The 26,170-nt window shown below is 37.0% G+C and overlaps 1 protein-coding gene across 2 annotated transcripts in view; it reads right to left on the reverse strand.

The window, feature by feature from the left end:
* Positions 1-496: 496 nt before the first annotated feature.
* Positions 497-26,170, reverse strand: part of LOC117412288 (TSC22 domain family protein 3-like) — a 47,946-nt gene continuing 22,272 nt past the window's right edge. Inside the window, exons 1-3 of one of the 2 annotated variants that reach the window (XM_058989141.1) lie at positions 3,776-4,076; positions 2,844-2,895; positions 497-1,858 (exon numbers count right to left, since the gene is read on the reverse strand). In XM_058989141.1, coding sequence (XP_058845124.1) covers positions 1,607-1,858; positions 2,844-2,895; positions 3,776-3,897 — 426 coding nt within the window. In that variant the 5' untranslated portion in view covers positions 3,898-4,076 and the 3' untranslated portion in view covers positions 497-1,606. Of the gene's footprint in view, positions 1,859-2,843; positions 2,896-3,775; positions 4,077-26,170 lie in introns of those variants that run through there. The other variant, XM_058989140.1, reaches the window with a different exon arrangement.

Consider the following 26,170-nt stretch of genomic DNA (forward strand, 5'->3'; position numbering starts at 1 on the left):
CAATCTTTTTTGAGCAACCTTTCATGTTAGAAGAGGCTTATTTACTCTACACTGCAGACCTGTATGGTCTAGGAAAGCTTTTTAAACACATTTAAAACTGACAATTTGTGTTCGATTGGCAGCATTTAAGATGAGACATTTGCCTTCATTTCTGGTACATGGTTAGATGTGCAGGACAGTACTACACAGCACGGTGTCCAGTTTGAGCAGAAGTGGGGCCGCATCACAAAAAGTACCCTCAAAACTGGCACTGAAATTAAAACTGACACCATAATTTGCCCATTTTGACAGTATAGAACGTGGTTGTAAAATGGCTGCCACTTATACAGTGACTGAAGCCTGATTTTAAGTGCTTTCAGATGCCTGCTTGTATATATGTGGCAAATAAAGTGTATGCATCTTCATGCTTGTCATATTTAAAACTAAAGAAATGTACCTGTTGGGCAAAACCAAGTTCCCAACATCTGCACATTAAGAAAAAGACAGAAACAACGGCTTTTGTGTAAACGAAGGTATGTTTATTGCAATGTGCATCTTGCATTTATACATCAAAGTGAATACCTGCAGTCAGTCACAAGGACACAGTAGCAACAATATCCTAAATGTTACGGTTACAAGTGCTAACAAGACTTTTGTGCGAATGTGGTCTTTGTTGGTTCATAATTAAGCTAGACAAGTCTTTGGTCACTATTAAAACACATTTCTCAGTTGAAAATGTGTGGGTTTGTCAGACAACAGTCCACACCTGTTTTTCACTTTAAGAGTTCAAGTCAACACAATGTTTTGATATAAAAAGAAAAGAATTCTTACATTGCGAGTGCACCTGGCACCTTACACTCCTGTTCTTCATCTTGTGCAATGGCATTCCTATTTGAAATACTTCTTTTTATACTATGTACACGTTTCCAGTGCAATGCAAATTTGTAAGATTTCTTCCCCAAATCAATATACATCAGTTAACATTTCTACAGACAGTTAATTTTAATTAAAAAAAAGGACTTCTTTTGTAATATCCAAAGCAGCATAACCCCGACTGCAGAGTATACAAGTGACTTATTATATATCACAAATAATCAGTGTAGCTGACTGGATCAGTTTTATTTAGTCCCCTCTTAGTTTTTCAGGAGTTTTATTTTCCTTAAATAAAAAAGATGACGGTTGCAGAGTTAACAGTCATGTCGAAGTGAAAGCTCCAGATTCTCCAAGTGCTCTTCAGAAACGATAAATCCCAGGGCATCCATTCGTGGAAGGATGGTGGTCCGTCTCTCTCTGGAGATTTCTTTTTCCTTGGCATGATTCTGTGATGCGGAAGATGTGCCTCTTGGGTGTCCGGGCTCCGTCCACTCGGCCAGCCCCTTCAGATATCCTCTCCCACATTTGGGAGGTAAGATACGGGTAGCGCCCAGCACAGGCCTCTTCCCTGTCCCAACGCAACCTCTCTCAATGCTTTTGTTTTAGAGATTGCCCGATACACAGAAAACAGGCTATGCCATTGGAACGTCTTTTTGTTTTGTGTACAACCAGCTCATTTGTAGTTGTGCAACAACACAAAGGAGGTCAATTTCTTGAAAGTCAAGTGGCTCTGCCCACCCCAAGACAGAGCCACTTACACCGCAGAGCCAACTATGTGTGGGGATGCCTCCGTTTCTGCCACTCCTTGTTGGTTCTCCATTAGCGCAGGGACGTCCGAGGGCAAGTGTAGCTGGAATTTCTCCAGCTGCTCTGGGCTTGCCAGGTTCTTCAGGAGGCTGTTTTCCCGTTCCAGTTGGGAATTTTTCTCGGCCAGCTCCTTGATTTGTTCTTTAAGGATTTCCACCTCCTCCCTCACTGCATACATCAAATGATTCTTAACAAGATCCTGAGGAGAAAAATAAAGGTACCCATTAGCATTTTGGATAATACAGCTGCAGTTGGCATGTGCAGCTGTGCTAGCAGCCTTGCCAGAACTCTGTTCTCAGGAAGGACCTGCTGCTTCCTGTCGCCACCCATTTTAATTTCCCCTGAACTTCAGCTACATTTGAATGGCTGGGCACTTTCATTCTCCATATCCTTTCCAGCACGTTCTAGACGATTCTTGTCTGCAGAAGCCCATAATGAAAAAGCGTCTAAAAAAACGTGTGCGGCACAATACAGTATATTCATCTTAAAGATGTGTTCTATAGGACAGTTCATTCTGCGTTTGTTTTTACCACATGCACGTTTATATAAACCATGCGTAAACAAACTATTTAAGACACTGTTAAAATGTTCTGCTGCTCCATTTAAATAATTGACGGCTTACTGTAGGCTACACTGCAAGGTTTAACATTGCGGCACTGCAGTAGCGGAAAAACTGATCAGCTTCAGGGTTATTACACCACCTGCTCTCTCTCCCCGATGATGACATGAACCTGCTTGCTTTATGCAGTTGTAATGCAGCACTGCTCCATCCAATAACTGCGTCCAACGAGACAATAGCCAACTGGGGAAGCAGCCAAAGGTCTGCCCAGCAACAAGCAACTAAATACATCAACTGCAAACACTGACATGTGCTGTTATCTTCTGCACTACGTCTGGATTTATATAAAATAAGAACTACGGGTTACAGGAACATTAAATTATATATATATATATATATATATGTGTGTGTTTGTTTTTCTATTGAATTTTAAAATAAATTTTTATATAATATATATATATATATATATATTATATATATATATATATATTATATATATATATATATATATATATATATATCACAATACGGTTTGGATATGTACTGTTTTTTCCCCCCCAAAAGGCATCAAAATTATTCACGATACACTATTGCAATATGTGTAAATTCTGCAGTGTCAGCTTACCATCGCTTGTTCGATCTTGTTGTCAATGGCTACGACGCTTGCACCAGAGGCACTGCAAAATAAGAAAAAAACAAAAATGAGTGTTTTGCTACAAATACCTATGGAAGAATATGAAACCACATTAAACTGTCAGTATATAGTCTAAAAAATAGTAATGTATACATGGCGAATGCTGTAATGGCATGTATACCTATTGCAACAAGCGTGTAAAATTAGTATTTCGTCAGAAGCTTCTTTGTTTTGTTACGAAGTCGAATGCAATTATTACTACCCTACAACAAATCCGACATTAAATCGAACCCTGTCTACGATTTTTTAATGGTAATGATTTAAATAAAGATGCACCTCCCATGCCGTGCTAAGTACTAATAAACGGGAATGTATCCTGCGAATTCCCTTGTTCAAATGTGAACCAGTCCAAACCAGAATATACTGAACTGACAAACCCGTGGCGACTCCAAGGAAACCCCCTCCTTAATATGCAACCAACACAGCAGCATTGTGTGAAACAGCTCGGCTAACCTGCTTTTTTATTTATTTTTTTAATCCAGGCTAATGTTAAATGCTGCATTACAAAAGTCAAAAGCGTATTATCAACGGGCTTTGCTAAAATAACAGCGTCTGTATTACCTAAATCAGCCAATTTAGCAAGGACAGTACTATACTATAGTACACACATTTTTTTAAATCAAATAAACGACTGCAGTTTCAGTTTCACAATGACTACCAAGACAGCAGGACATAGTACATTTTTCTCAGAGGTTAAAAAACATCCATATTGAAAAAAAAAAGATTTTATATTTGAAATAAAACAAAACAAAAACTGATTATATGGTGCGTCCGGAGTTTGAAAATTCTGCGTCTCCGGTTTTTATGGGTACAGTATAATTAATCAACAACGCTACTGTTTCCACATGCACACTTATATTTACCTGTTGTCGAGCTTCACCGAGACTACATCTCCCCCAACAAACGAGGAGAAGAATGAGATTGAAAAATTGTGCAGCTGGTAAACAGCAACTTCCATTGGTGTTTTGAACATTTCTGTGCTCATATTCAGGATGAGACCCGTTTGGATGATATTCCTCGCCACTTTTGCAACTGTACGTGAAACTGACTAGGGAAAGTCTTGGTCGTTTTGTTGTTGCGCTTGCAAGATGATTTCGTAAAGTTTCACTTTAATAACTACTGTCCTTCTCAAACACTGCCACTGAACAAACTGAATCTATTTCTGAGACTTGCCTCGTTATATATGGGCCGCCTCCTGACGTCATATCACGAAAGCATTATTCTAATCAGGTTCTTGGCAAGGGTTTTACCCTGCCCCCGCCCTAAACCCTGCAAAAAGAACAGTAAACACCAACTTGACTTCTACCCAGTTACATCACACGTGTTTTCGCCCGTGCATGGTAATATACACGCTTAGCACAATTCAATGCAAGATTGGTCATTCTTTATAGTCACACCTTAGATTGTATTGGGAAGTACGATTTCGTACCTATACATATAAATAACACTGAAATAACAATACGAGAAGTACTGCAAATAACTAATATTACTGAGCTATAGTGTACTTTATTGCATCTTAAAATTCTAAAACTGCGTCGTTATATACTGCAATGAATTGCAGCAGCACCTTTTCATAAGGATGATGCAATCCGTGACAGAATTGCCATCTATCCACAACACGTTTAAAATGTAATTTACATTTAAATTGTTGTATATTTTACAGGTTTAGAAATGTTACAAAATAAATTAAATAAATACATACACGTAAATACAGTACGTATTTAGGATTTGATATATACTTTTACTAAAGTGGTACAGTATTTTTAACACTTTCAACACAGGACTGTTTGGTGTTGTGCTGCCACCTACAGTTTTCTTTTGGAATAACTACTATACCTGAAAATGTACAACTTGTTCATTTACTTGCCTTTAACGACTTCCGATGCACGAGAGAGGCGCTGTAATTTTCCATTGACAAGGTGGTATGTTTCCGAGACCTAAATTACTTGTTATCAATATCTGTACACAATGTGCAGACCTCGCAACTCATTTTGCATTTTTCATGTATTCACAAAGTAACCCCCTGAGATATGAGAATTGTGCACGCTGTAGAACGACGAACACATACTTTAAAAAAAAAAAAAAAAAAAGTCCAGTGGGGAATGGTATTTTCCATTCCAATCTTTTTTGCGTTCCAAATCATTAGTATTCAAGTAGCAGTCAGTGTGCCTTTGCCTAGTATGCCCTCTAGTGAAAATAATAATTATTATTATTTATTTATTAGCAGACGCCCTTATCCAGGGCGACTTACAATTGTTACAAGATATCACATTATACATTATTTCACATTATACAGATATCACATTATTTTTACATACAATTACCCATTTATACAGTTGGGTTTTTACTGGAGCAATCTAGGTAAAGTACCTTGCTCAAGGGTACAACAGCAGTGTCCCCCACTGGGGATTGAACCCACAACCCTCCGGTCAAGAGTCCAGAGCCCTAACCACTACTCCACACTGCTGCCTGTAATAATGCAATACAGCATTCACAACAGGGTTAGGATTTATTATGGAGATCATGGATTATTTATATTTGAAACCTGTCCAAAATCTTGGACAATTCTGAAAGTAATATGTTGGGTTTTTTTTCTTCCTGTTAACATATATCATTCAAATGAATAAAAGCCACCTCCCTTATAAATATTGTTAGCAACTGCATGCTGCATTCAGTGTGCTGGAGTGGGGTCTGGTGATCAAATGACCTAAATGCTTTGGATCTTTCTTCTGAACCCGACTACCATCTCCTCCTGCCTGCTTGTCGTTTGCTCAGTACTCGCCTATTGTTGTAGCACAGTTAGTTTTCATCTTTTATTACACTGTTTGCATACAAATATCCGTTATTACATGCAATACACTAAAGGTGTTCAGCATCAAATATTCTATTGTAGTTACAGTAAAAAAAAAAAAAAACTTCTGTAACAGAAATATACTGTATTTAGACAAACATTCAACTAGAAGTCTTTTGCTATGTTCTTCAAATATAGACACTGAAAACTTCTTAGCAAACCATTTTCTAATGTATAACAAGAATTAAGATGTCATCCTAGCTCCTTAACCTAAGCTACAAAGCTCTTTTAACAAATGAGTTTAATAATCCATACTGCCACTACTGTATACATTTATATAGTGACTTCATGTAGAAGCTTCACATTAACAAACTTGACTTGATAATGCCAAGTGCCAACTGAGTTAGATGTAATCTTAGACGTTACAGCAAATAAATGATCCTGAACTCAATTATACTCAAACATCTTTACAAACTGTTTGTGGTTGAATAATATATTGGTTTCTTTCTATCCAAGCTGAGCCTTCCAAACCTCCAAGCCGATAACCGTTATATCACACAGAACCAGTATTCTGCTTTTCTCAAGCAGGTCAAGGTTGCAGTAAATACCAAAAACTATGCAACTGTACCCAGGCTAACCACAGCTGTGTCTGATGGGGCAGACCCTGATTCTAATACACACCACCTTCAAGCAGGGAAACAAAGCAAAACAATGAAAATGGAAAGTCAATAAGATCAATAAGAGAGATGTTTCTCGTTAGGGTAAATTCTGGTTCAACTACTTGAGTCAATATAATCCATCTAGAGTTATTTGCCCTAGAGGCAAACAGCGAAACGCACATTGAAAATATCAATCTGTGCACCTTTCAGTCTGGTTATTAAGGGCTTTCACATTCTGTCCTGTGCTTCACCTCTACACAGAAGGGCTCATTGTGAGGATCCCTGCTCCTCTGTTCTGTCATCTTTCAGACCTTTTAGAATTATTCCTCACATCACCTTTGATATAGTCAGGTGTGGAGAGATACTGACGCCCTTTTCTGCTGGGAAAATCAGCCTATCCAGCAAAAGAGCTGAAGCTTGATTTCAGCTGTTTAAATCATTAAAATAAACACCATCAACGATCACAACTAGATATTCACGTTTTAATTTTCAAAAAACAACAAAGGTTCATATTTAGGGGTTATGATATGTTTAGAGTTAAATTCAGGTATTTCACCCTTGACCTATTGTAAGGCAGCCAAGAACAGCAAAGTTTCTGTATAGCTGCAAGAGCAGGCACCAGCTATTGAAAAGGTCACATGCACAGATCCTGCATATTGCCAGCATTCAAAAGGAAGCTTAATTCACTAGACTGTGCTAGCTTTTAAACCTAAACAGACACGTTTCTGATCTGACCAATGTTGCATAAGTAATGATGATAGAGAATTTGGTTTCTCCTGAAATCAGGTGAAAAAGAAAATAAAAAATTTAGGGGGGGCGGGACAGCATTTTGCTTGATAAACCCAATACTGCAGTGTTTTCATTTAGATGAAAACAAAAAAACTGGCTGGCTGTGTGGAAACATTACTCTGGAATATAGGGAATTCAACTGATTGGAGAAACACGTGTATTAAAAATGTAAAATCTACTGCTGAGAAGTGAAGGGTTAAATAGATCTGTGAACATATTTGTGCTACCAGCTGAAAAGTAGTTGCAATGGTAGTTTCTGAAATGTTAATTGCAGCCACATCTGTCAGAAATCCCCAGCTGTACCAAAATAGAACTCTTCTTTACCAGTTTGAGTTTGGGATACTTGACATTATTTTGCTTTTACTGCGAGGGATCAATGGATAGCACTTGTCTTTAAGTTTACCTGCACTTTTTAATATTTTATAATGAAAAAGTAATTTATCTAAAAACAAAACAAATGTAGTAATATCTAAAGTTCTAGGGGATAATTTACTATTTTTTCATATTATTTTCCACAATGTCTGACAACCAAGACTCCCTCTGATCGCTGCCAGTCACAGCCAGTGCATAAGGAGTACAAGCTGCTGGGCTAAGCTGTGTGTCCTGAGCTTCTGCGTACAGTCAACATATTCATCAAAATTTACTACCACAGTCCACACCATGCACAGACACTGGGGTCTTTGTAATTGCGCATCTAACCCCCGATCACAACCCAGCACCATCCCAGCATCTGCTGCCACAAACACAGATGTTTTTGGTACCAAGTGGTGCAGGGCAATATTTATCCACCCAGTATTGTCTGATGGAATTGACTTTGTGTTTTTTTTCTTATTTTTATGTGTTAAGTACAATAACAAGAACCCTTGACAGGGCACATGTATGAACACACACTGGAAGTGTCTATATTACACAAATATCCACAGTCTGGAGAGTGTTATTCTGCTTGGTAAATGGATGTGAGGGCTCAGACATTTTGATGACATCCAAATACATGGATCTTGGTAAAATGCTTGGTTTAACTGAAAATGCACTGCCCTGAAACAAGTGTTGGTACTCCTCCTGTCCAATGGTGTAGCCCCATGTCGATTTGATATGTATATCTGGGGTTTACTGTGTGACAGTCTGGGTCCTGGGTTGCAGTATATGTGTTTCAATGTGTGTATGATATGATACACTGTTTGTTCTGGTTGACTGATTGTAGCTGTTCTGTAAGGCCACCTTGCAGATCACAGAAAGAAAAGTGCCACATGATTGTGGAGGGTCTATTTGAGTTTACTTGCACCATTTGATAACAACGGGATTATTTAGCGCAGGCAGTCACCCTGGATTGTATCAAACACCTTCTGTAATTTTGGTTATCTCGCGATAACCCCTAAAAATAAGCAGTTGATGCCATCCAGTTGAATTCCCTGGTGCTACTGCATATAGAGAAGGAGAAGAAGTAATAACAGACATATATCTACACACACACTGTAGCAGAACGTCACATACAGCAGCACCCTTAATGGATGCTAATAGAAACCAAAGAGAATTGCACTGACAATCTTAATGATTTGATTCCTATTTTCTGAAAGGGGATTCTATTATATAAGCGTCCTCATGGAGAATGTTAACACTCAGAAGATTCTGTTAACATGTTCATGCTGACTAACCAGATTTTGCGGCAGCACATTAGAGGCAATGCTACCTGCCACTACTGATTTCATACTTGGCCGTCAAGGGACCCCTTGGAATTTCCTGAGAACTCTGTATTGGAATAATGAGCTTTGCTTCACTGTGTACTGATAGTCGATCAACAACACAAGACGCCACACCGGAATCCTACTTTTGTTTTTTTTTTAATTATAGCTGCCAATGGATTCATTTGAATTGTGCATTTTGGTACACTAGAATTGATTTGGTGAAAATGTTTTACTTGTGTTTTTGTAACAAGGTGTTACATCTTCACTTACTCTGTTTAAATTGATATAAAGACATTTAACAAATAAACAAATATGCATAAGGAACATTAAAGGCACCGTTCAACTGACAAAACAGGCATACAGGATACTGAGAGCCAACAGAAATATTTGGCTGTCACTATTTCTGCTCTTTTGTGTCTAACAGAGGATGTATTGTGAAGGGAACTGGCAAGACCAAACGGCACTCCCTGTTACACCCCAATTCATAATAAAAGCCTGTTTTGTTTTGTGAGCCTAATGTTCTTCTGTTTGGGCATGATTCTGACCAGTTCTCATCAGGTGTTGTCACACACCTGTATTAGACTTTACAATACCTAAGCTTAATTTCCAATTTATAGCCAGTTTCCTACCCTGTGTTCCTTTATTCTTTTTCACTTTCTCAAATGCCACTGTTTCATGGTAGAGCTGTCCACAATGGGTTGCATTCAACTGACAGATATAAAAAAGATGATAACTTTTATAAGGATAAATAGAAGTACAAAACAATACAGAAAAGAGGACTTTCAAATGAGCATTCCTATTTTGTAGGCAAATAATTTTTTGCACCAACTTGTTTCCAGACTCACTTTATTAATAGGGCTTATCTCAACATGGGAAATGATTGGGATATATGGACCTTTTTCAAGTTTCTTTCTACCATACATTAATTTGAGAAATCACACCAATAAGCTGGTGTCACTGTAGGAAAACAAAACTAATTTGTACCTGGCATTACGACCACACATGTATGAAAAGTCAGGATATATCAGCTTGTGTATGTAGGCCACAAAATACATTAAATCTAAAATATAATATTTCCGGTGTGGAGAGGTGAAGGACTTGTTTAAATAAGGACTGTGGATAATGAGATCTTGAATTCCATCGATAACAGAGACTGCTAGACTGACATCCTTTCCCCAGCATTGGGGCTAGCTCAGAAAGACAGGTGTACCTGTCACAGTATATTAGTTGTTTCTTTGTTGTGTGTAAATCTCTAAATAAATTACATTTAATACTGAGACAGGTCACAATAACCTGGAATAAACTAGTTTTTGGCTGGCTAGATGGCCTTATTGTTTACTACAAATAAGAAAGCAAGTCTTAATAATTCTATTAAAAACACAGCCCTGGAGTATATGGAATTCCTTATTCAGAAGCCAGCCATGCACCCATAATATGTAAAATATTTTGCTACCAACGTTAAAATGTGATGACCATTTAATTTTGGCCCACAGCCATAACGTTTTCTGCATCGCCACCTCTTCTAGCTAACCAAAAAGACACAAGACAAACAAGTAGGCTGGACAGGTGGACAACCCCTGGCCTTCACCCCCTGGATGAGCCTGCTGAGCTGGGGAGGCACGGAGGAGGCGGACTGATCTGTGACCGCGACACACAGTAAGTAAAACACGGTCTCCTGTTTCCCCAACACAATTTAAAATATTTGTATTTTATACATTACATTGTTTTTTGTGTTATGCTGTCTGTTGCTCAAAAGAATTACCAGCAATGGTCAGAATTTGTTTCAGGCTGGTCATATTTTGTTGTGAGCTACAAGGAGATAAACTGGTGCTGAAAAAAAACATTTACAGCTCCTCATATTCTACCTTGTCAGTAGCAAGTTTTCACGTTGACATTTTCAGGCACTGTTGCATAATGCATTTTATGTTGTATACAAAAGAAAAAATAACCAAGCCTATTGGCCAAAAACACAAATTTGAAAAAAATCTTGGTCAGCCTCAAATATTGAGGAAGTTATTTCTTTATTAAATTACTACTGACAATCATTTCTGCACCTTTGTAACAATAGATTTAGATGCATCAACCTGTGTCTTAATAATGATCCAAATCTTTATCTTTTCATTATCATCTTAATCTTTATTCAAATTGCTCCCAGTGATCAAACAGATGTACACATTTATTTGCTATTGGAGTATGTCTACACTGGCAATGTAAAAGGACAAAACAGTTCTATGTGTGACGTACAGAAAAATTGGATACACTTTTAAATACAGATATGTTAACTACCCTGTACAGCAGCAACCATGTAATTGCCATTTTCTGACTGGGAGGACCACCAAGTGTTTTATTATATCCAACAGACACTATCAGTTCAAATTATTGATAATCAAGACTTTAAAGGCTCTTGCTTCTTATCAGAATTACCCCATTAGCACTGGTTGTGCTTTTCGTTTCTTGCTTGTTCGTTTCATCTTAATTCCAGAATGCTGATTCAACTACCACACTATAGATTTCAATGTAGTAATGGCTCTTTCTTTATTCTCTATCACTCTATGCTACGCCCTCACATGCATTGTCTGTAGCTGTAGGGTCCTTCTGCAGATAGACATGTCCATCTTACCACTTGCAGTGCAGCAACAGGTTATAAATTACATCTTCATGCTCTGTTATTGCTCTGGAAGTAAAACAGAATTTAAGTTCCAAGTAATGTTTTTTTCTATTTATATATTTGACCAGGAAACCCCTATTTAAATGATATTTTCAACTTGGTAGAATAGGATAACAAAATCTAAGCATTGCAGAGCATCAGAGGCAAACGAGTGGAACATATTCCATGCAATTTAGACCACAAACTACTAACACAATTTAATTATATCCCTACCAGCAAAGCATATTGGATATATTATGTATTGTATTAATTAAAATGTGCTAAACTAAGTCGGTGCGTCCTATCAGCAGAACAACATTAGTATAAGAGCATTAGTACCTTGTCTCCACACAAGGTCAACAACAGCAAAGTTAGGTCTCTATGATCACTTACCGGTCCCTTTTTTTGAAAAGGCTAGGAGAGTAGGGGGGCTGGAACGTCATTGTTTTTTTCAAGCTCCCAGGAAATCGGTGAGAAGCTGGAGACACGATGGCAACTGTGTGAATTACCCAGCGAGAAAGGGCAGGCTAGGATTACTGGAAACTAAGGAGGTCAAAGAAAGACACAGAATGTGGCTCGAGGGAGGGAGACTTGCCAAAGGGGAGGAGGTTGGGATTGTGCTTGTTTTACTATCAAACTCCAGTTGTTTATTTGTGTGTAAGCATAAAGACCACATGACCAAGAATCCAGCTGGAAATGTCTCCAGTCAGAGACAGTGGAGCCCTGTGAAGGGAGTGACATCCAAACTGCAAACCGCAATACAGAGTAGTTTCTAACATATTGTTATACTTTTTTTTTATAAATGAAGCTTGTATTTAATGTTACCTTATTTAAATCAGAAATTGTTTAGATGTCTCAACAGGTCAGCAACAGCTCATTTCCTAGTGTGTCTGTTACTATTAAAAATCACTCAAGGAATGTCACAGAGATAGTCAGTGGTTTAGCAGGGATTCAAAACTAGATTTAATAATGATCAAGCATGCTGGTGCAAGACTAATAGTAAGCAACTTAATTTACATTATCTACGTAAACACATTGCATTAAATAGGTTACAATATATTAACTAATCATTAACAAGGGTTTAGCATGTTTTAATATGTTAGTAAGCTAGTTGTTAACAAATAAAATAATTAAAATTAACAGAAAAAGGGAAATATTCTTCTAACCACATAAGCTACACCCTTTAACGATACTAGGGGTGGTAGCGGTGAGCTGAGCCTAAAAAATAATTGGGCATTTCAAATTGGGGAGAAAATAGTAAAAACTAATTGGCAACGACTAAATTATTAAAAAACAAAAACAAAAAAAAGTGTTGAGCTGGCAGCACTGCATGAACTTCCCAATGCCTCAATATTGCATTGAAAGCAGCAGTTCGATCACCATGCCCACCCAATCCTTGGCCTCTCTTTTTGTGTTGTGTTTTGTGAAGTAATAATGGATATTATAGTTCACCATCATTTAGATGGTGCTCCAATATAGTGCTGATGTGTTGAGAGTTGGCTTTAGCAGAGCTGGTCTCACAAAATGACATGACATCTGGTTGACCTTTTGAAGTCGCTTGTAAATTAAGCTGTGTAAAACACAGTGCGTATTCACATGTTTCATTCATAACCATTTCCAAACAGATGAGCAATTCAGGTTCCTTCAGTAACTTTCAAGTATTCTTTTACACTATTGACACAAAATACAGTTTACTAATATAATTCCCTGTAACTTATAATTAAGTTTTTCCTTTCATGCAGTAACAGTATTTTCACAAACCACTAAATACAGGTACAACAGAAATACAGTTTGTCCCATTTGTAGCCCATTTTTACAAGAATTGTGACAGCTTAATAAGGTGAAAGTGTGCCTTAAATATCCACAAATGTGACTTCTGCTCTGGTGAGTTAAATAAGCAAAGCTGTTCACATATGCATGTAGTGTAATTACTGTCATGTAACCTCCCTCAGCCGTGAATGTTTTATAACACTAACTGCAGAGTAAACATCTAATTGAATTAACCACATGCCAAAATGAACTGCATTATTTGATATATTGCTAAATGATCCTGTTTATAAAAAACAACACATGTAATATTTTGTTAATTATACTTTGAATAATTATATTGAAAATGATACTATACTACAATCGATCTTGCAGTGTTTACATTCAGGGAACTTGCTGCCATCCACAAGTTACTCAAAAGCAGTAAATAACAATTCCTTCACATTCTTTTTTTTTTTTTTAAATGAATAATTTAGAATTTGATACTTATGAAACTGTTGTTTTAAAGCCTTGCTTGTTACACATTCAAAGGGATATCGCAAACTTCAATACTTGCTGCAGGCCTTTGCAGCACTAATAGAGTATACTATTATTAAATATTATGCATTGGCCTCGATATGGTAGCATTCTGAAATCAGTAATGTACACTGTTTTTGCAGTTACAATATGTATTATGTAAAATATGGAAATATTTACAATGCGCTACCATTCTACAAATAGCTTGTACCATTGTGGCTGGCCTGCCATTGCCCTGTTTTACAGAACCTATAGAAAACCTGTGCCGCCATCTTGTGTTCAAATAAGGTAATAGCACTTCCATGTCTATAATGTGCAGTGAGGTAATGGTGCAATTTACATACAGTAATTTATTTCAAAAAGGAGATAAGTTCGCTCAGGTAAAGCATGAAAATGCCCCCGTGTTATTAGTCAAAAAGCTTTAAGAATTATTGAATAAGGTTAAGATGAAGCCAACAGGATAATTATGCTTAAATGCAGATATCCTGCTCGCATCTTCAGAGAAAGGGATATTAAAGAATTATCTTGGTGCTTGTATTTGAATCTCCAGTGTCCCACAATCATGTATAATTTTACACTCAAATATAATTTATTGCTGCCTGTCTACTTACATTTTTCCAACTCCTTTAAACCTGTACCAGGTCCAAATAGATATACTACCACTTACAGAACTAGGAGGATTTGTCTCTGCTTCTATCTTTGCATATTTAATTCAGTATTAACACACATTATTGGATTGTATTATTGGGTTATTATATTGGTTGTTAATTTGGTATTGAAGACATTTTATTACTGGTCCATAATTGAATAACGGTTGGTATAACTGTAGTTTTTCTTTAAACTGGTGGTATATTCTTTAAATTCAGGGGGTTTACTAAAGTGAATAGAGACTGTATATATTAGAACTGTGATTTTGTTGTGCAGAAAGGTAGATATATGAATTAAAGGCTTGCTTTTTGGATGAGCTTTGCATTTGTTTGCATTGGAATATTCCTTGATTTGACATAATTGCATTATTAATAAAACAAAAAAGGCTGAAATGACTATAGCACCAGAGGGAGTGTTATATAAAATGTGCATTTGTATCATCACTAATAATTCTGACAGGATTAAGTGGCACTTCTCTTGTAAGATGCATACTGTTCGAAATAGCCTTACACCCACAAGAGTCAAATGAACAAAGAACATTCCAGATATTTGCATTTTTCATAAAAACACTCAAGGGCACTGTAAAAGAGTAGACACCCCACACATATACACGTTTATCTTGTGTCTGGTTAAGGAAGAGATGTGGTACAAACCCCATCTCTGCATCCTGTTCTCCTCCAATTGATCGTCAACCAAACATTTGAAAATGTGCAGTTTGATGTGCAGAATGTGGTCAGGTTAAATTGATAAACTGATCGCCTATTTAACTTCTATTTAACATCTATTTAAGCACAGCACTTTGGCAAGCCGAATGAAACCTGTTGAATAATGTTACGTTAACATATTTAATTACATGCCGCTTTGTAGTTTTCCATATACTTAACGAAAAACTGACAAATTGGAAAGTTTAACACGAAATACTATAATTTTGTAGTTTCTTGGATTACACCATGTAAAATAAAATATCTAAATTATGTTTTAATTATGTCTTAATCTTAAATTCTAGGTGATGCAAAACTTTTGGCCGTTTTAGTTGAAAGATTAATAAATTAAAAAGACGTTTTAGTTGAAAGATTAATAAATTAGAGCGACTGTCAACCTGTCTGGTTCTTGTCTACCTTTTTGTTTTTCAGTTTACACTAGAAAATAAAAGTGCAAACGATAAAGACTGTTACATAACAAACAATGCATATCCACCCCCACTGGCTTCATAACTACGGTGTCATGTTATCTTTTAAGACACAGGCCTATTGTGCAAAACAAAGTCTCTTTATACCTGCAGGATTAAGTGACTTCCTATGCATTTGCTGATGCTTGTGAACATAAAAACTGATTTCTTGTATGAATGCATTTGCAAACATGACATTGGCTTTACCAATAGATATTTTCTCAATGTGCATGAATGAAGTCTGATCTATTTTCAACGGCATTGTTTAATTGCTTTCAATTTCAATATTTCAAGTTAAAAAGAAAAAAAAAAGTCTGTTTTTATCCGCCAATTTTTTTTTGTTAGGGTCATAGGAAGGTGAACGTCTGTGGTCTGTTGCTATGCACAATTGTGACGTCCGTTTACCCCAAACCAACGTGATCTGGAGTCCCAGTAAATGTGAATGGCAGTAATATTCAGTTTATCATATAATATAGTTTTTTTTGTTCACTTCAATTAATGATACTTAGTCAGCAATCACTCCAGTATTTATTACAGTACCTTTGTGTGATATTATACAGCACTGTTTGTGATGAACATTAAAGTAGGTAATGCAGATTTTAAGAAATCCTGCACAGTCAGTACAAAAACTGTGACAGCCATTCTTCATTTGCCAACAAAAATTCATATACTCTTAAATGACCTTACCATTAGAAACCACACAGGGAGGAAAGGTAATTGAAGCTAATTCTATAGTTTTGGAGTGGAAAATATCCAATTGGTATCTGTCATGCAAACATTAGGTGGCCCGAAGTGTGTCTCGGATTATTATTTATTATTTGTTTATTTAGCAGACACCTTTTTCCATGGCGACTTACAGACACTAGGGTGTGTGAACTATGCATCAGCTGCAGAGTCAATTACAACAATGTCTCACCCAGAAAGACGGAGCACAAGGAGGTTAAGTGACTTGCTCAAGGTCACACAGGGAGTCAGTGATTGAGCCAGGATTTAATCCGGTTTAGTGGCTTGATTGAACCACAGTAACCAGCCTGCGATTATTATGTTGAAAACAAAGAACCATATTTAAAAAAAATAGTGTCTTGGCCCACCATACTCATGTTGGATTGGGGTGGGTCCTTGGAGGTCATTGTTCTCAGAAAGTAGCTATCCTGGTGCAGTTGTGTCTGAATCATACTGTAGCTCAACTCAACGTCACAGGTGGAGATGTGTGGACACAGAGTTACAAGTTTGCATTGCTGAAGTGAAACATCTCTGTTTAGAACAGATGTACTTGTATGTCAAATTGGAAGGCATTATCTGTACCCTGAACAGCAATCTTACTCTATTATAATATACCAAGTCTAAAACAAGCAATTTAAGAATAGTTTCCTCAAGGTGAAACAAACAAGGTTATCTGCTGGTGGTTTACTCTAACTATGCCCACTGTCTGCAATTCTGTTTATCCACTTAGTCGTTACAGTTCTCCTCACAAAGCTCTGAAAATCCTTATTACATCTTACCTTTATGTCATGAACATTCCTTATGCAGATCCTAAATTGTAGGGGTTTCAAGCCAGCGTTATTCAAGTCGGTGCTTTAATTTTAAAACCTAATATTTGGAAGCAATATCAGGACTGATTCAAACTGGATTTGTAATCCATGACGGTGGTGACTAGGGGTCTCAATGACAGTCATTATGGGTTGGTTGGTTAATGCTGCTGCTGCTGCTTTTAATGGTTTTTGTATACTGATACTGCAACTGCTGGGAAATGTTTATTATCATTTTCATAGAAAGTAACTGTGGTCCCCCTTATAAATTACCATGGTACATTTTCACAGTAATTCTGCAACGTCCCTTACACACTTTTCTCATGTCACGCCTCTCTCCTTTGTAAACTACAGGTCAAGCTGCCTGTGTTTTTAAAGCACTTCCACTGTAAATCGGTACGTGCACATATTGTGACTATTGCTGAAATTCAGTCAAGAGAAATTCTTTAACGCTATTGACTTTGAAAGACATTTTTGTTTTCTGTTTACATGGACTGATAACAAAGTCAAATGACATCAATACAGATTTGCTTGACGTTTATGGCATGTATGGCATGCAGTAATTGGCAATACATTGAATAACCCCATGAAGCAAAGTTGTAAAGAAGTTTTGCGGTAGCAGGCAACTGATATATCTGAATTGCCCTCATGTTTCTTCCAGATATTTTAAACCCGTGTCTAGCAGATGGGGAATGACACGGAAGATATGATTTACGGATTGATTTTGTTAGGGTTTTCTTTTTAATGAACTTTAAGTTGCTCATTGCACTTATCCACACATTAAGCTGATGATAATCTAAACTAGTCCTGGTGTGATTTAACTTGTTACTGTAGATATACTTTTTTATATATATACACTGTATATTATAACTTTTTATTATATTTTGTATGGCACCACACTACGTCTGTGCACATCTCACAATCTAAACAGGGTTAGGCCTGCTTAGTACCTGGTTGGTAGATCAGTAAAGAGTACTCTTCTTTCAGGGCTAAAACAATCCAAATGGTCCAGCAAAAACACACTGTTGAGGGCACCATCCTCCCTCCAGATTAAATGTTACAACAAAGGACCTGTCTATTTTGCTGTTATCCCCAAGCAGAATTCAATCAATTGACCTGGTCACCCATTATGAATGTAACTGAACCACGAATACCCCATAATATAATTAAGTATACAAGATCTGTCCTAAGCCACACTTTGTAATTTCTGTTTCTATTGACAGTTCTGTGGGACAAAAGAAAATCAATGTAATATCCAGAAAACCAATAACTACCGGTACTCACAGTTACTGTCTGGTACATCAATAGAGTTGACATCATCATTATGTTTACTCGCTGCCTCCTATAAAAACCATTTATGAATATGTATTCTTATGTGGATCACTGCCATCTTTACTTCCATTAGGATGATATCATGGTATCCTAATAGTAGTTCTCTAAGGGCATTTGCAGATGATACACCTGTGCCAGAATTATTAAAAGTAGAAGTTTCTTCTATGCAAAACCCTCAACAGTGGTGCACTCCAAACAAATAAATAGAGACACGGCTACAACTAAGATGTCTTAGTTGTTTTAGTTAAGTAGTATCAGTTTTCATCAGTGCAACCTGCTGTATTTTTAGTGTTGAAGTTCATCACCAACACATTATCAGGCATTTCTTAACTAGCTGTCTGTCAGTCTGCATTACAGACTATTATGGAACTGTCCTGGCGGTCTTATGGCATCAGGAACCTATCTGTAGCACAACTGCTACTGACATTAGTTTCAGCTTATCAATCAGCACAGTTCTGCTAAATTATGTCATCAAATGGCAATTATGTTTCTCCTTCGTGTCAAGTGTGTCTATCTTGTGTATGCCCAAAGGGTGCTGTGTCTGGGCTACAACTTGTTGTTCTCTCCAACTCCCACACACCCCAGCCCCAGGCTTAAAACGCAGTGCCAACTCATAAAAACTACAGTAATAATAGTTACCTCTCATTCCCATCTATGGCACGACTGGTATTTCCTTTAGTTTGTTTTTGTCTTTGCTGTGTATCTGCTAGCTCCCTGAGCTTGCCTACAGCTCCATTTCCTGTGTTTATCACTGATTTATACAGACAAGTTACAGTATTAATTTTGGTTTACTGTACTCTTGAGTTTAATCTTCTTGAAACCAGCTTTAATGAGCATATGCCTGATTTATGACTTTACAATTTGATTAGTAAAAAAAAAAAAAAAAAAAACTGGATGTAGGAATGTTCTAGCTATAGACCCTCAGGTATAAAGATATTAGAACAGAGCCACTTAAAAACCATGAGGAACATTCCCACAGGTGGAGAGAACAGGTGAAGCGAAAACAGAAGCTTTTACTGAAAAACACACCAAGGGCATTGAGAGGTAACGCTGTGGTGTCTCTGTTAAATATTAGTACAGCAATAAACAAAATGTTTACATTTTAATAGTACAATTCCTTATTTTAATAAAGACTGCATTATTTAATGTATAGTTTTCTTACCTAGATTTTAACTACCAATGTCATGTAAACATGTACAGAAAAAATATAATTTGAGATACCGGACAACATTGTTTCAGATAATGGCAGCATGAATTGAAACAATTGGATGGTATTGCAAACAATTACCACTGTGTATTGGTTCATACACGTGTAATATGTTGAATGTTAAAATATTAAAATGTTACCAATGGCTCGTACCATTGCAGCTGACCTGTAATGCCACTACATTGCAATAGAATACCATTTGAGTCTATTAAATAAATACATGAATACATCCACCTAGGACTCAACTTTCTCATTTCTAGACTGCTATAATGTTGCTATTGTTTTTGTATTTGGGATAGAAGTGTGTGGTAAGTGTTTGGTATCCCTCACTTTAATCAGCAGAGATATTATTTTACATTTGTCATTTTCTTTCTGAGTACCAGCATTAAGAACTAGAACAGGATGTGATGTACAGCCCCAGACACTAATCTCATAATCTGACAATACAAACTCTGACGGATTGTCTTTTTTTTCACTTTAGTTTATATACAACTAAAGCAGGATTTATTAATGGAAGAATATGCTTTGCACATGAAACCGTGGTGTTTTAGACAAGTGCTAGAACTACTTACTAAACTCAAAGTACAGTAACACAGAGGGCAAGACTTACTTCAGAAAGGGTTGACACCTTTTAATAAATTTTCTCCATTTCAAAACAGAGAAACCTCCAGTATATCACCCATAGTTGGAGAAATATTCACTGCTGCTAGTACTGTCTTTTGGTGGACTTTTATTCACAATGGATATCACCACATTCAAATAGTAAAGAATATAGGGCTAGTTTGTTCAGCAGGCTAAATTTACTAGCTTCTCATACCTTTCTTCACCAGAGGCCAGGGTGTGAACATGGCTTGTGTCAGGTCAAGATTGCAGTACGATTCCAGAGCTATAAGGGTAAGCGCTTGCCGGCACCTTGTCTGACGGCAGACAATGCCATAGCCACTCCTTTTCTATGAGTGTTGCTGGACTAGGCAGCTCATGGTACATTTAATATTACAGTATTCAGGTAAGTGGATTTTCAGATGAAAATGTATTTTTATGTAACTGATACCTGCTTTAATTTAATTTGTATGTTTTTTTTTTTTTTTTGGTTTTTAGATCTGTGTGATTACTGACACTGAATATGTTTTGAATTTATATGATCATGATTTATGAATATTGAATGTGTCTTTTAGAATTTGCATGGCTCCCTAAATTTGTTTTTTAGAAACTGCTTCTCCAAAAAGACTCGCTCTCACGCCACTGTTTTGTTTTGATAGTAATAACTGCTGACAAAATCGTTAACCCATAACCCGGAAACATAGTCAGTGGCACGTAGGAAAGCTTTTTGTAGCCCCAGAGAGGATCCTTTGATTATACAAAGCCGCTTATTGACACTGTGCTGACAATGTGCCTGGAGCATTGGGTAGTTTGGACCATCTGTCTACAAAACCAATAACTAGAATGAACAGCTTAATTACTGTTATGAAATACATTGCTATCAGGCGTGTTTGAATCTAGGGTTTTGGAATTATGTTCACATATGGTGGTAAATTTGTCACGGTATTTATAAATCAGACACACAATAAATTGTTCACCAGCTCCAAACAGAGGTGGTCATGAGTTTTTTTTAACCCACTTAGGTTTTGAAGGTTATAATTTGCACAAACAAGTTTATTTCTATGGCCTTACTAGATAATCAGAAAGTATTCGCTGCCAGACACTACATGCATACCTTTCCCTAGTCAACATGTAATTTGTTAAAAATATATGTATGTTGTTCCTTTTAAAATAACTGAAGTGTGTATACTGTAAGCTATCGGTTTCTCTGCTGCAAGTATTGCTGCATACATGTATATTGTGCTCACAGAAGGATGCTTGTGTCCCTACAATGAAACAACATTTTGGAATGTCAACGACATGGATTATCGTTAAGATCAGCTTCCTGTTAAAATAAGAGTGTACAGAAGACTGTTATACTGAATAGCAATAATGTAACGAAACTGGAAGCGGCATTAAAGTTTACAGAAAACTCTGTTAATGCTTGTGTGATCAACTGAGTTTGAATTCAATATTCAGTTGTGCAATCGCTCCTTGTTACCTGCAAAATTAGGAACTAGTTCTTAAGTTGCAGTGCAGAAAAAAAAACAATTTGCTCACACACAGTTCATTGAATTCCATTTGACCTGCACATCAACACAAATACTGTGCCAGAAACCATGGTCAGGATGTGCACACAGGAAGTAAGGAATGAGTGTGTGCAATGCAGATAATGCTTAGCTCTATATTTACTGTGCTGTAGTTTCTCCCGCATTCTCTCATGATTTTAATACACTATTAAAATAATATTTTTAAAATGAAAAGGGACTTTAGGTGCAACATATATGCACTGTGGGCTGCCAGTTTAAAGAATGCACCAAACAATCATACTTCCACTGAGCTTCAAAAGCCAGTTATTCAGATTTCGGGGGCAGCTGAGCAACAGCAAGAAAATCTATTTGAAACCCCCGGAGAGGGAGCCTAAGCAACAAATTAGGATGATGGACAAGTCAAATCTGGTTGCCTGGTACTGCACTGATGACTGCACATCCTTGTGGCTTGAAATAGCCCCCCTAGATCAGACTGTTCAGACTATATGCTGAATAAGGAGGACCAAGCTTCACGATTCTCCAAGCTGTTCTTATAACAGATCAAATATATAAGGATTTCACTGTCAATCATAAGTGGTGGTTGCACCACATATTGGGAAACACCTGCCATATGTAGCACACACTTTTTATTGCAACTATCAGAAACTAAGGAAAGGTGAATTAAATATAGAAACAGTATGAAAAGCAATGACTTTGGTGCAGATTTCAACACTCCCTAAAGGAATTCGAGGCACTAATCATTGCAGAATGATCATGAACAATTTAGACATCTGGTGGCCCTACACAATATTGACAGTGTTTTTAGCAGCTGTTTGTAATGGTTTTTTTTCTCCAGCACCTGTATAATATAATCATAGAGTATTCTCTACTGTGTTTTATATATTTTCAATTAAAACCTGTTTTTGCAAACTATAATTGTCAGTTGGTGTATAATTTGGATAGAGCGAATGCTAGCTGATCATAGCATGTAAAGAAAGAAAGAATCTTATTGTGATGACATTGTCACGATGACTGCAAGAGGATACTGATACCCTTAAGAACTTGAACATCCATATAAGTTCTACATCAATTAGATAAGCAAAGTGTACATTTTATTTTCCAGTACAAAAGTATTGCTGTTTCCCTGCAGGGTACAAAAAACAAAAACAATAATAATTTTTGGGGCTTTGGAACTCGGGCATTACAAGATTGCAAGCAGCATACAGGGTGATGGTTCTCACACAAGATGTAAGGTAAGCCGCAAGGGAAATGTATTAAGTGAACCACAAGCATGACATGAATGTAAAAGAGGCATGCAGGAAAAAATATTGATGGGGGTGCATTGTTTCAGATGTGGCTTTATCTCTCAACAACAAAGTGAACATAACTAATTAAAAATGCATTGTTTTGCTCTGAGCTTAAAAACTGTCCGGGTCCATTACTTCCAGTAGGCCGGGCAGAGGCTGGTTTAATCAATGTCTCCCATTACCTTGCGTGAGTGTGGGGGCGATATCGCATCCAGAAGAATTCCACTCGGCGTCACAGTGCAGTTATATAACCGGCACCATCTGCTCTTGGGTCTAGGGAGACTTTTTACCTTATTTAATGCTTTTTGGCTGACTGCTTCTGGGTCATAAAATGTATACAGGCATTACATAAAGGGCTAATGGTATAGCGGATTGAACCAGTTTTCAGACAATTTAGGCGTGTGTTCAAATCAACATTAACCTGTAGATAGAGTTTGGTTTTCCAATGAAGGTCAGTTCTACCTGTATCAATCTGGGGGGGGGGGTCTTAGCTCAGTCTGCAACTCACCAATGAAATGTAACTGAAAATAAAAAAAATGTAACTGAAAATAAAAAAAAAAACAGGTGGATTTTAAAAATCATATAAGAGGTCCACAGCAGACTTTCTATTTAAACCCTCATCTGCCTTTCTAACAAAACTCGAACGCTGCCTGTCCCCTATAAAAAACAGGAAAACATCAGGCTTTGTACACTCATAATGTATGCAGAATTGATGATAAGAAAGGAGATTTGCAAAAGCAACTATACAGAAAACTTTAAAAGGCTGATATTTTGATTACATTCACTAATTTTGTATTAAAGTAGTAAATAGTTCTGAAAGTTAAGTCAGTTGTATTTTCTGCAGTAAGTCACAGTTGTCCATCATAGTGGTCAGTTAAATTATTAAAGTAAGCATACCTATGTTTCCAGTTTCAGCCTTAACTCTACCCCAGTCTCGGCTGGGCCTCTGGACAAGCGGAACATTTGTTTTTTAGGTAGAATTATTTGGCAACAATAGGAGCAGCACACACCGCAAATGGCTAAGGCCTTGGCTTGTGCAATACAGAAATACTGTGGCAAGAATGCAAAGAAAAGACATTGCTAAACTTCCTTCAGTTTATTTGGATGCTGTTTTTAAACCTTTATCAAGGGCTGTAACCTGATCACTTGTAATATTCAATAATGTTGCTGTTGTTGTTTTGAAGTCATCTATTATGAAATGATCAACGGCAATGCATTAGTGGGACCAGTAGCAATGCAAAGGCCTTGTCCTAAGGGAAAATGGTTTAAAAAGGCAAGCTACAATGGTGTTGGTACAACTTTTATATTTTTTCACATATAATCGCAACAGTATAAACCAATACACACTGGTAATCCATTACAGGACCCATGGTGCCATATCATTGAATTAAATGAATCAACACACAGAACATTAATAAAGAGTCTACTTGAGCTCAGGAACCCAGTGATAGATTTCTGTTTCTATGCGTTGCTTATTAATTCTTTATAAAGGCCAGGTCACAATGGTTTGGTTGTATGGCTTCAGACTGTGTTGAAACCACCTTCTTAAAGGTCGTTGTTTCTTTAAAGCTAACAGCCTATAAGGCCAGATATTTATTTAGCCTCTCTTGCCATTCTTGATAAAGATGGGCTTACTCTAAGTTTTTGCTCTGCCTGTGTCTTCTCAAGATGGTAGCACAATTAAAAAAGGGTACCAGCTTCTCGCAGAAATCTACAGGCACAGGCAGAATGACCCAACCTTATCGGGGAGTCTTTATTTCATCTAGCAGCTAGGTCTCAACAGGTTACATTTAGGAGCTTAGAAATATATACAAGTTTACTTTAACTATCTTTTAACCTTTTATGCCTGTGTTGTGTGACACATTCAGATCTATTGTAGTGCTATAAATTATTTTTGCATCTCACTTGATGCACAGCTTTGAATGCAAAACACACTTGAATTTCTTCTTACTACCCAGTATCATATTCATTGAAAATCATTTGGGTTATAAAATGTAGCACAAGGCACGTGTTTTTGCTCTGCAAATATTTGAACAACAGGCCAGATCCACACATCTCATTCTGAACACTGTGCTGCCTGTAAAACTCTCAGTAAGATTTACTAGTGCTGTCAATTAATCACTTACAGTTATTATTAGCTAGCTGCATAAGGGGCAGTTTCAAACTCAATACAAGGCTGAAGAACAAACGTCAGAAAAAAAGGATTATGGACAAGATTATGGACAAGTCATTTTCACAGATTATAAAATGAGCATTGCTTGAAAAGGAGGGATTGCAGGAATCAAGGTTTCACCATGCCATCGGCTTTATTTTGTTGACAACGATTTGGCAATTCTATCTGATCTTTAAATGTTATTTCACACAAACTGTCATTGAAACAAAGAAAGATGTCTTCTATGAGTTAAGTTTAACTATTTCAAAATCACCCTATATCTTTAAGTCACTGTGAAATAATTGAGTGCATTTAGTCTACTCTGTGAGTTAAGCACATTCTCACAGTTTATTCCAGTTCTATTTTCGATTTACTGCAAAGTGGTTTGATCATCATGACTACTTGAATCTGAAGAAAGTAAATGCATTATTTTAATATCTGAGCACTTTGCACTGCTAGTTCCAGTTCGATAATTACAATCATTTTGAATTTAGAAAGGCAAAATATTCTATACTTATAGAGGTAATGTCATGTAGGGAATGGACTAGCAATCTAAATTGAAAAACAGCTGTAAATCTTTCTATTGAGTTGCTTAACCACCCAGCCCCCAACTGTTTCATACTACTCAGTATTGCAATCCCCTATTCAATTGTACGCATCAGTTGCTTAAAGATTTCTGAGTTTGTAAGTTATTTCATGGACAGTGGGATTCTAGGGTTCTGGACCTTGCACATTTTTAAAAAACATTGACTTTTGGGTGTACTCATGATAGACAAGGCACTGCAGCAAAACTCTGCAAGCATGCCTAAATCTTGACCTGCCCCCTGTCATTTGGGCTTGAACTGGATTTGATCCCAGGTCACAAGCAAGAGAAAATTGTGACTTGGCCCACTGCGCCACATAGCGCCAGAACTTGCTCAGTTTTACAGCATATGTTTTAAAATATGTATTGTGTG

The sequence above is a fragment of the Acipenser ruthenus genome, chromosome 16 (genome assembly GCF_902713425.1).
Source record: "Acipenser ruthenus chromosome 16, fAciRut3.2 maternal haplotype, whole genome shotgun sequence".
NCBI lineage: Eukaryota > Metazoa > Chordata > Actinopteri > Acipenseriformes > Acipenseridae > Acipenser > Acipenser ruthenus.